Source organism: Emydura macquarii, unplaced genomic scaffold (genome assembly GCF_026122565.2).
Source record: "Emydura macquarii macquarii isolate MOO-44397 ecotype Brisbane River unplaced genomic scaffold, CSIRO-AGI_Emac_v2 contig_554, whole genome shotgun sequence".
NCBI classification, from domain to species: Eukaryota; Metazoa; Chordata; order Testudines; family Chelidae; genus Emydura; species Emydura macquarii.
The window spans coordinates 8,400,642-8,412,650 of record NW_027130691.1 but is presented as its reverse complement, the minus strand read 5'-3'; the positions used below and the strand labels follow the sequence as shown (position 1 = coordinate 8,412,650).

The following is a 12,009-nucleotide window of genomic DNA, read 5'->3' as shown; positions in this document are numbered from 1 at the left end:
GGACCATTTTCCATCTTTGCCTCATGCTGCATGTGAAACTAGCAGCTGTGGTAGACCTCCATCCTGCAAAAGCTTATGAATGTGCTGAGTTAAGTTCAGAAGTTTGCAGTACACAATGAAAAAAGTTGTGTGCTTCCTGTTAAGCAGGTGTTTGCATGATTGAGGGCTTTAAAACTGTCCTTACCTTTGCTTGCTTTTTGTCACATTATTAAGACTCCTTGTTTTCAATATAAGGCCTCGTACTAGTGATTTTATTTTTTAAATTATAAAAACAACTATATGAGCGTCAGGGCTGCAGCAAGCTGCTGGCTTGACAGCTGTGAGACCAAAAGCCTCTCTGTTCACAAAAACAACTGGAAGGACAACATTAATGCACAAGCTCATCAGTCTGTCTTGCCAGCAGTCCTCAACTACGTGCCTAGCAGAACCACTTCTGTCATGGGAATTTAGCTTGCCTCCAGAGTCCATTTGCTTCGTGGCCTCTCTGCTGAGACTGGGTGCCCATTAGTGCCAAATGACAAGGCAGTCGTGTGACCTGGACACCTGTCTTTTGTGAACCAGGACTTGCTCCAAGCGAAAAGAATTACAAGAATTCCCAGTGCCTTATACAAGACGTTACAGATTCCCACGGCTCCGTTGGAGCGGATAAGTGGGAAAAACAACCCAGGATCATATTGTTCTGGGGGCTGGCAGAAAAGGATTTTGGGAGGGGCAGGGTTTGAGAAAAGCACCCCAGGATCTGGGAGGGGGGAAGGGGGGGTTTGAAGAAAAGCTCCCCAGGATCCAAGGGGGGAAGTAGGGGGTTGAAGAAAAGCATCCCAGGATCCTGGGGGTGTGTGGAGAGAAGCATCCCAGGCAGCTGGGGGCAGGAGAGAAGCACAGCAGGCTGTCGGGGGTAGGGGGAGGGAGGCTAGTCAAGAAATAGCCTCGCTCGGGTTCCCCAGCCAGAGCCCGCCTCCCTCTTCCGTCTGGTCTCCGCAGCTGCGGGCGGCCCCAGCGGGCGGGGCCGGGCCGGGACCTTCCCGGCCGAGCGCTGGGCAGAGCCGGCCGCCGGGGGAGGTCCCGGCGCGGCCGGAGGGAATAAAATCGCGGCCGGCCGCGCTCTCCCGCCTGTAGCAGAGCCGCGGGAGGACGGTGCGGAGCCGGCAGCGCGGGATCCGCTCGCCTCAGTCCTCCGTCCTCGCCATGGCTTTGGCCGCCCGGCGCAGAGGCCCGCTGGCGCTGGGGCTGGTCGGGCTGCTCCTCGCCCTGCTCGGCCTCGTCCTGCTCGGCGGCCTGCCCAGCATCGTCCGGGACCAGGTCATCAAGGTGCGTCGCGTCCCCCGCTCCCCTTGGCTGAGCTCGATCGAGCTTCAGCCCGGCCGGAGCTCGCTGCGGGGCTGAGCTGGCTCCGGTGTCAGACCCGGCCACTGCGGATCACCGGCCGGCGGGACTGGACGGGACTCTCCGTCGGTCCCCTGGCCCCGTCCCCCGCCCTCCGGGACAGGACCGAGGCGCTGCAGCTGTCTGGGGTGGCGATTAACCACAGCTAATCCCGGGTTTGTCGCTGGCGCCTGGTCCTGTCGAGTGCAGCAGGGACAGGGGGTTTTGTGTTGCTGGTCTGACCCGTGAACCTCTTCCTTCACCCTGCTCGGTGCTGGCCCCCTTCACCTCCCCTCAAAGCAATAAGGGTTGAAGATCCCCTGAGGTAGAAGTGAGTCGGTTCTGGGGAGCAGTGAAGGAGGCGAGGGGGTAAATACTAGTGACACCAAATATTTCTGTATCTTAATGGGAGGAGTTGGGGGTCAGACCCACAAATGACAGCATGGGGGGTGTTCTGGCCAGTTGTGGTTTGTTACCTGGTCTGGGGCTGGAGGGAAGCAATGAGCAGGGCGGGGGTGTGAGGATCTTACACTCTTCCCTCTTCTCCCCCCCCCCCTGCCCCGCATCTTTCCCTCCCCTCTGCCCCTTATGTGAATGGTTAAAACTTGCCCTCCTTCCCAGCCAGCTTCCCAGGAGTGACTTTTGGGTGCTGGGGCTTTCTGCTTCCCTACTTCTTCCTGACCCCTTAAAATGCACTGCTAACGTAGCCAGTGAGGAGTGCTGCAGGAGCATGCCACAGTTCTCTGTTGGGTGAAAAACTTTCCTCCGGTTTTCACTCAACTTTTTAGCAAGTTCTTCTGTCCTGCTCTAGATCTAGATGACTTCAGCTGGTTGACTTTCAGCTCTTAAAGATGTACCATACTGAGCGATGTTAATGATCACCAGGCCCTGTGTAGTGATATGTCTGTAAACTATTGCATACTGAGCACTAGAATAGAGAGTTTCTCAACCTGTGGTATGCGTACCCCTGGGGGTATGTGAGATACAGAGAGCGGGTATGTGGCGAAAAACCCAGTGAAAGGAAGCAAGCAGCAGCAGCAGCCGCCGACTTCTGAGGAACCCAGGTGGCAGCCACCTGCTTCCCACCTGGCCCAGCTCCCAGGTGGGAGGCAGGTGGCCCACACCCCCTAAGGACAGCCATGGGGAGCGCTGCTATCCACTCTGGTGGGCCACTAGTGCCTGCTCAGACCTCACAAGCTCCCACCTGTGTGAGGAGAACACCACGTGACCCCACCATCAGGCCATAGTGATTGGCTGGTGTTGACCTTTGCTCCTATATGGAGGAGGGGAGAAACAGCAGGGGGTTTTGTGATCTGCCACAGCTCGATGGCACTGCAGAACTCACAACTCAAATACGGTCGTCCACCGGTAAAGAGGAAAAAGATTGTATTTCTCAGAGTGGAAAACTGAGTGTTGGGTACTTATTAAAATTATCAGAAGTTAGGGGGTACTTGCTACTTAAAAGCTTGAGAAACACTGCTATAATACATCAATCATGGATTGCCCCTTAGTTGTTCAAAACACTAACACTCACTAAAGTGAAGGATGCTGTAGAAAGCTCAGGGATAGTGTGAACACACGAGCTACCTGTGCTGTAGTATATTTTGAAGTCTTCATTCTCTTCCCAAGCAACACTAGTTCTAATTATTAAGTGACATAACAGCAGAATTTGTTAATGAAAATGAAGTTGGTCCATGGGCTAAGTAGCAATAGAAGACCATCAGGGCTAGCAGGAAAGGAATACAAGTAGACCTCACTAACCTAAAAAAATTAAGACTACAAGCAAATCTGTAGGTGCAAAATCTGTCCTATGTTCCTTTTTCCTGAAATTTCCTGCTATTGCTTGCACCAGTGTTGGCAACAGTGCGGGGCTGTGGTGGTGGGTATTGGCAGCAGAGCTAGTCAGAAACTTAATGATGAAACGCAGCTGGCCTGGGAGTCCGGACGCTCTGGAGTTTCTAGCCCCAGGGCAGCCTCATGGTTTGACTGTCTCCGAGCCGCAGACTGGCAGCTTCGGAGTGAAATTGATATTCGTGTCAGCTTTATTGTTGCAATAAACAATATCATTCACTCCACAACTGTAGGTTGGTCTGGTGGAGCAAATTTTGGTTTGGAAACACCTTTTCAGAATGTCTGGTTTAGTTGTAATTTAGAACTGAAACGTATTTTGAAATGCTGAAATTTTTCATGAAACCTTTAGTTTTCATAACCCTTAGTTTCTGCTAGCTCTAATTGGCAGCTGCTGGAATCTTGCCTCCTGTGCTGGGTTAGACCCTCTTTGAGCAGGGAAGATGGTGTTATGATTTTAAAAAAAAACTTGTGTCTGCTTTACTTTAGTGCTATTGCTGATGAAACAACAATGATTCCAACTTGCCTTGTGTAATCAAGGTCGTAGAATTGTAGGACTGGAAGGGACCTCCAGAGGTCCTCCCGTCCCGTCTCCTGCACTCAAGGCAGGACTAAGTATTATCTAGACCATCCCTGACAGGTGTTTGCCCTCCAAACAGATTCCACAGCCTCCCTAGGCAATTTGTGCCAGTGCTTAACTACAGTGACAGTTCACAAGTTTTTCCTAATGTCCCACCTAAATCTCCCTTCCTGCAATGTAAGCCTATTGCTTCTTGTCCTATCCATAGAGGTTAACGAGGTGAATTTTTCTTCCTCTTCTTTGTAACAACTTTTTATGTACTTGAAAACTGTTACCATATCCCCCTCAGTCTTCTCTTTGGGATCCTTCAGAGATAAACATAAGTGGTTATGCTGCCATCGATAACAAATCTCTGTAGGGTGACTATTTTTAAACTAACAAAGCAGTGTGATTTAGTTTCCTCTCAATTTTTTTTTTTAAAGCTTCATTTTGACATGGGGTCATGTCCTCCTGACTGCACAGGATTTGTTTAAACTTGAGGTTAAGTATCAGAACATGGACCTCTTTTAGTATGCAACACTGAATAACAGTCATCCCAGGTGACTCACAATAACGCTTCTAACTTGTGGTGAAAGATCCACATTATTGATCATACTAGGTAGTATGTATTCCCTCACACTGATCTGGGTAGTTGGAGCTGCTCATTTGGGTCATGAGCCGTATAAAGCTAAGATCTAAAGGAGATTTTCTTTAGCTCAAGTGACAGGAGGCCAGTCCTCTTGGAGCAGGAAGGTCTGAGACGTACTCTTACTGTTGTGGTACGGTTCCAGTGGTGGTCATGGCACGTGGCTGTATGGTAGGTATAAAGCTGTCAGTGGCCATAGCTCGTTACAGCATTTAGTAATCAGGCAGCTGTACAAGCTGGAGACTTGTTTTATGGCACTAGTGTGTTCCACTCTAGTGCCTTTTAGGCTGTGATTTCAAGGAATTGGGCCTCCAAGTCCCATTTAAAGTCAATGAAATATGGCTGCCTGGGTCCCTTAGTTGCCTTTAAAATTCCAGCCGTGGGACCTGCCATGCGTCCGTGTTTGTATTCCTGTGAAATGGTGACAAGCACTTCCTTTAGTCTGGCTGAATCAAACCTTGCGGTGCAGTTTAGCATTCAGGTCAGATGTTTGGAGCGGGTGAGCAGGCGCTCGACTGGCCCGCCCAGACCTGGAATCCAAGTATCTAGATACTGGGCTCCTGGTTACAATAGCTGTGTAATGGGCTGCTGGCTTTAAGGGGTGTTTGCTGAAGAATGTGGCGCCCCGTCATGGGCTTTCCTCTACTAGGCTCAAAGATCCTGGGCTACTGCTCTAAACGGTAAGATGTGCTCAGCATTGGAAAGCTTCTTGTTGAACTTTCTGAACTGGCAATGATAGAACCAGCTTCTTAGGCAGCTGTGCCTTCTGCTGCTTGATCCTGAGGTCAAAGATTCCTAACAGCCTGTTCAACACACGCCTAGGATGCCATTTAATATATTATATTATATGCTTATTATACAGCAGGTCAAAGATTAGATAGCAGATAATTGTAGCACCAGGTACCTGGTGGCAAGGAGCTTTTTAAGGTAATTCCTGAACATATTCCAATTCAAGTCATCAAAGCTAAGGTCCTGGGAAGAGATAAGTGAGATGAATTGGCTGACTATTCAAGATGTGGGGCAAGGATAGCAAGAAATGGAGAACCGATGAAACCGTCCCCATGGGGTGTAAAATAGCAAACGGTTAACTAGTAAGTATTAGTCTTACTGTTTATAAATTAACTGTTTAACCGTTTGCTACCTGGGGGGTGAGTGGGGACAGGGTGTTACAAGGAGGGATGGTGAGGGGGAAGGGGATGAGACTCGTGCATGTGCAGGGATCCAAGGGAGAGCCCTGGTGGCTCAGAGTCTGGCGTTGGTGGCGGCACCAGCTGAGCAGGCAGCAGAGTGAGTGAGCCGGAGGCAGTGGTTGAGGTGCACCCCGGTGAAGGAGGGGTGGGAATCAGGCAGGCACGGGGAGTGTCCCCAGTCCTGGGGCAGGGCCAGGAGTATGGCGGGGGGAGGGGGGCAGATTGACTCAGGGGGAGCAGGGTGTGGAGGTGCTTTATTGCCCCCTTCTGCACCGCTGCCACTGACTTGCTGCATGGGCTTAGTGGTTTACTTTGTATGAATGTCCGTCTCAGAGATCTGGCCTTCCTTCAGTCCCTCATTATATTCTGAAGCTGTGTTAGATGCTCTTCGGTCATATCGACAGGCTGGGCAAAGACACCCCATCCCCAACACATACAGCTGTCAGACTGTCTGATGCCTGAAGGGGTGTGTGGTGCTGGCTGGATTAGGGGAACCATTTATGATCTTATTTAACATCAATATTTCATAATTGCAATAATTCATATGAGATAGGCCATATCAGGGACCGTTAGAAAGAAAGGTTCTAATTTGCTAAGTATGATTATATTGTTGTGTGTGTGTGTGTCATGTGTGTGTATTGACAGTTATGGGTATGGTTGCTGTATCTGTAGTTCAACTTGTGCTGTGTTTCTGGGCAACACCCCAGACAGTGTGGCTGCAGCACTAGCCTGCTTAATGGCTCATTAAGGAAACTCACTGGTACAATGAGTCCAGGGGGAAAAACCAGGGCTACACTAGAGGAGTCACCAGGACTTACTCATGTGACCCTGGACTCCATCTTGTTTGTGGAAATTTCCACAAACAGCATGGGAAAGAGACATAAAAGGCAGCTGCACCACATCCATTTTATCTTTAGTCTTCCTTAAGTCTTCTTCAGCCTTCACCTACCTCTGGTTCAACTCATCTTTGTTTCACAGCTTCAGCTGTAGAACTGAGAACCATCCAGGTAGTGGATGTACACCAGAGGAACTGCAGGAGCCTGCAAACGCCACAATTCTACTAGAAACCTAATATATATGAACTTTCAAATCATTTGTATCTGATTGCTTTAATCATTTAACATTTCTCTTTTAGTTTTTCTTTCCTTTTATAATAAACCTTTAGTTTTAGTTTCCAAAGGATTGGCTGGCAGCATGGTATTTTGGGTAAGATCCAAATTTGTATTGATCTGGTACTGTGGCCGACCCTTTGGGGTCAGGAGAACCTTTTTGGTAAAGAGCATAGAGTTTTAAATAACTGGTCTCTTTACTGGACCTAATGGCTGATTGTGAGCCAGAGACTGAAATGCAGTAAAGGAGGCTGTGTATATTTATTTTTTGTTCTAGCTTCTTGATAACCATTGTGGAGAATCAAAAGCATAGTTTGTGGCTGGTTGGTAAGTCTAACTTCAATGTCACCCACCAAGGCTGGGAGAATCTGCTCTCCTTTTGCAGCCTGCCCTGATCTTGGCATTTTCAGGTGGCTACCCTAGGCATAGACAGGTCACAGGGTGCATGCCCCGATTCCACCAGGTGCTGCCTGCGGGGTTGTCTCAGATTTTTCTAGTTCTAGGATCATTCCTCGTGTGATGCCACCAACTGTGGTTATTCTGTCACAATGGTCTTCCACAGGCCATGCATGTTTGATGACTTAGGGAAAGAATTGTGACTTGCTCATCTGTAAATACTTGCCTAGTTCACAGGGAATTTGAGGCTTGGGTCTAGTGATGTCGGTGATCTCTGGATATGGTGATACATTCATCCAATAATTCTAGAGTAAGCTGATAGTGCCTATCCAGAGAGCACCAATGTAACATTGCTGTCATAACCAATATAAAGGAGGTGGTTTGGGTCAAATCACCACCTGTATATTAATGGAGGAAACATAAATTCTTAGCAGCTAGCTAATTTAGGTGTTAACTATTCCTGGCACCTAATTTCCACAATATTAGTCCTACTATTTCATTCTACTGCTGTGATTGCAAGTACCTAGGAACCTTCAGTCACATCTGAAGACTTGAATGAAACACTGGCTTACTTTGCAAGCTTGTACTGCTTCTGCGTCCAACATAGCTGGACGACTGTCTATTGCGAACAGATGTCACGCGGCAAAACTGTGACGTTCAGTGGGTTTTTTGAGCTACGGGAGGAACAGAAAGGATGTGTGCCCCAGAGCTTTGATAGTTAAGCACTAGCCTTTCATCTAATGAGCTGAACTATCTTTCCAGAGGCTTTATGGAGACTTGAAAGCCGTTGGATAAGGACACACCTCCTCTATGAATGAGATTCCCTTCACTGTTGAAGAATTCAGCTCTTGGCAGTAATGACCTCTCATCACTGTAGGGAGACATCTCTAGATCTCACCTCTAGCAATGCTAGAGGGAACAGTCTGTTGGATGTTAAGGTTTTAGGGGGAGGCTCTCAAAGATAAAAGTGGCTGTTAGGCACTCAACTGCTGCTTACATCGTTGTAAATTTCCCTCATAAACTCTGCTTCAGCAGTTTGTAATTCATGTTAAAAATGGTCTTGAGCAATTCTAGCTTGTGCTGCATGTTTCAGGGATGGGAAAGGAAGATCAGGGGGATGCTAAGGTGTTCTTTAAGCACAGGTGAGCTACTTGATCAGTCCTGTGAAGTGTACTTCATACTGTTAAAAAATCCTCTGTAATGGATCAGTCCAACTGATACTACTTACAAGCAGTTGCTTACGTATGACTCGCCAAACACACCTCCCTTGTTCTTGGTTGATGCTGACTCCTAGTCCAGAGACATTGGTGGTGGTCTCATCAGATGATGCTGGGCTCAGATTAGAGGAGGTGGGGAAGGCTTCTTCAGATCAGCTGTGTCCTCCAGTATTGGGTTGTCTTGCAGATGTGTCCATTATCTCCACTGGAGCGCTGAGTGAAGGGAATCATCCATAGATGAGGTGTGTCCTTATCCAAATCTGTAAAGTTGAAAGATGGGTGAAATCTCAGCATGGCTTGCCCATCCCTAGCATTTACAGTCCTCCTATTTAGCTGAATTAAGCAGTCGTTGGCTGGAAAGACTGCTCTGGTACAAGGCCTACTGGTGAGCAGAGGAGACTATCTTCTAGCAGAATGTTAACAGTACGAATGAAAATGGATTTTCTTATTTAGGTTCATGGAGTCTCTTTTGCCTGAAGACTTTTGGGCTCTAGGTTTTTAAAATAGATTTTGACCCAGTTACTCCATTATGCTACCTAATTGAGATGAATTTTGTTTCCAGGGAAGTTGTATGGGGGTAACTGAAAGCAGGGTTGACTGTGAGCTAGACGTGGCAAGCTGGTCAATCGATTGATCAAATTGGACCTACTTCTGTTGGTGAGAGACTATTTCTGAACCACACAGACCTGAAGAAGAGCTCTATGTAGCTCAGAAATTCTCACCAACAGAAATTGGTCCAATTAAAAAAGTACTTCCTCACCCACCTTGTGCCTCTTATCCTGGGGCTGACATGACTACAACACTGCTGATCACCTATTTGATCACTGTGAAATATTCCAGCAAGAATGCCCTGATGTAAGCAGCAGCCTAACTTTTTGTTTGCATCCTCTGTTAGCAAGGCTGGTTAAATGTCCCTTTACTACCTGTTATGCTATCTGGTGTGTGTGGGGCAGGGGAGAGGAAGGAAGGCGAAATAATTGGAAACTTGAACACCTTGACTGGCTGGAATCTTAAAATAAACATAGTATTATGTATTTGTATACCAGGCCATCAACATACATGGTGGCTTGCCAAGCACATTAAACAAGTTAAGACTCAGTCCCTGCCCTGAAGAGTTTATGGTCTAAACCGAGTAAACAAACATACAGAAAATAACCAGAAGGGTGTGTGTGAGGGACTTCATTTAATTGTGTTTAACATTTTTTATGAGCTAAAATAATGGAGTTAAATCTGTTTTTTTTTGATAATTAGACATAAATACTTATCCAAGGCCAAGACTATAAAGCCGTACTCTTTTTGTTACTTACACTGTTCTAGTAAATTAGTGCTTCAGAATATTTCACCATTTTTGACAATACTTGACCAATAGTTGACTGATCAACTGATCAATTATTTTTGGGCCAGTCAAATGACTAACCGTACTGTAAACGAATCTGAGTTTTTTGACTAGGATATAATTAATACCTTATCCCAATAGCAGAATCTGCATCTCTGGTGAGCTTCACTGGAAGGTCTGAAAATGCCTTCTATCTGCTTAAGAAGGATTAAGATGGGTTAAAAGCAGACAGAGGTCAACAGATACCGTGTCACTAATGTCATTCCACTGTTCAGTCCCTTCTAAAATGGGGATGTGTGTTCTGCAGGGTATGGCATAGATGCAGCCGTGCTACCCTGGAGTAGTTTGCAATAAGGATAATAGCTAAAGAAGAGTCCTGTCTCTTCAGTGTCATACTCCCAGAGCTCCCGTAGAGCAATTCAAAGATCCAGACACCTTATTTGAACAAGGCATTGAGCATTACCTAAATTCTGCCTTCTGTTATGTCCATACATCCCCATTGGTTCAAATTTCAGATGTGGCATTAACTGTTTCCAAAGTGGGGTGGGAGGTGGGGAAAGGATAGGGCCCAGATCATCAAAGCTATTCAGGCTCCTAACTGCCACTGATTTCAAGAGCCTATATAATCTGGAGGATCTGGGTATAAGTGGTTTGAATCCTGTCTTTCACAATGTAACAATAAATTCATATCCACACTCCTTGTGATCAGTTCATTAGTTGGAAGACAAATGGAACTCCTGGTAGAAGGTGGGACCAAGCGATCAGATCACGACTCAGGAAGAGTCTGCTTCACACTCGGTTTGCTTGATTAACTTGAGTTCACCTTGCCAAGTCCTGCAGGAGGACCGGTTGCAGAGCTGTTCTTTGGGTTGTATACTGTAGAAATTCAGCAGAGGTGAAGTGCTTCGGCAATAGAAAACATTGACAGAGCTTATGCTCTTCTTCTACAGTTCTTAGCGTCTGGTAGTGGAGAGCGTAAACAGCTTGTGTAAAGCGTGGGAAGAACAAGGAGTGGGAGAATCTTAATGAACTCTGTGACTAACTCAGTTGAATCACTGCCTTGGGTGAGAGGAGCATCATTCATGTATATCCTGGGAGACCGGTGACTGTTGGCTTAGTGCTCAAATCCCTCCATTCCAAAGTAGAATGGGAAAATAACCCTACGAGATTGTCTTCTGTTGGAAATATAGATGTTTGCCTGCCAGTGGTCCTAGCTATCCACAGATATTTCAGAAAGACTTTCAGACACACGTTGGCTGTATTTGTAGTAGCTCCAAATCATCAGCAAAAATTAAGACCCTCCTCCAAAGGACTTCATGCTACCCGATAAGTCATATGGCCCAACATCTACAATGTCATGTGACACCATGTTTCACTATTAAGCATGAAAAACTGTAGCAGTAAGCAGGTCATTCTATTTCTAGTATTCATGATTCACTCCTCTAATCATCAAGTGATCTAACTGTTTATGGACTAAGCAAGGCCATGATTAAGGTTTTTAGTCGGAAAGGCATTCGTTTTGGTTCCTAAATCAATCTTTGTGCTTCCATCACATGAAGAGTCACTTAATCAGAAGTAAACAAGTCTTTCAGCCTTGCTTTTGGTGTATGCTTAGTACAATTGCTGCTGTGAGAATCGCTTCCTGTCCTCTGCTGCATTCTTACGATGACCCTGAGAACACGTCCCCATCTCTGAGCCTCCAACTGAATGTGCTTCTCTGCTTCCACCCTTCTTTAATTGCTTGGTAGAGCACCACTCTTGTTTCACTTCCTTCCAAGGGATAAGCTTGCCGGCCCCATATCACTGACCTTCTGCAAATGCAGCAAATACAAATAGAATTTAAATGAGAAAAAAGGCTCTGTGGGTTATGGTGCAGGTTGTGTTGGGGAGATGCTCTGGCTGGAAGAATCCACTTACATACTTCATTGCTCATCTAAATCCATTGCTCATCTAAATCCCTTTCAACTAACTTCTTCAGTACTAAACCCATGCAGTCTGATCTTCAGCTAGCGTTCTGTAGGCCACTTATTGAAAGATGGGGGGCCTTGCTTTATTCCAGCACTCGTGTTTTCTATCACTAGTTTTGGTCTCCCTTTTGCTATCTTTCCTACAGCCTCCAGGGTTCTGGCAAAGCTTAACACCAGGAGCAATGTTAATGAATAATTAGCATAAACATTTTGCAATATCAGCATTTTCTCACACTGCTCAGACTGCATTAAAGCGCAACTACAGCATAATTCACGGGGTCTAAAATCTCAACTCTTTCACAGTGCAAAATGCCAGATACTTACACAACAGATCAAATATTTGAGATTAAGATATTTGAAAGTTTAAATCTTAACTTGA

General features: G+C 46.4%; 1 protein-coding gene across 3 annotated transcripts in view; it reads left to right on the top strand.

Moving 5' to 3' along the window:
- Positions 1-996: 996 nt before the first annotated feature.
- Positions 997-12,009, top strand: part of SCARB1 (scavenger receptor class B member 1) — a 42,828-nt gene continuing 31,815 nt past the window's right edge. The window contains exon 1 of one of the 3 annotated variants that reach the window (XM_067539735.1): positions 997-1,308. In XM_067539735.1, coding sequence (XP_067395836.1) covers positions 1,186-1,308 — 123 coding nt within the window. In that variant the 5' untranslated portion in view covers positions 997-1,185. The remainder of the gene's footprint in view (positions 1,309-12,009) is intronic. The other 2 variants (XM_067539734.1, XM_067539733.1) reach the window with 2 other exon arrangements.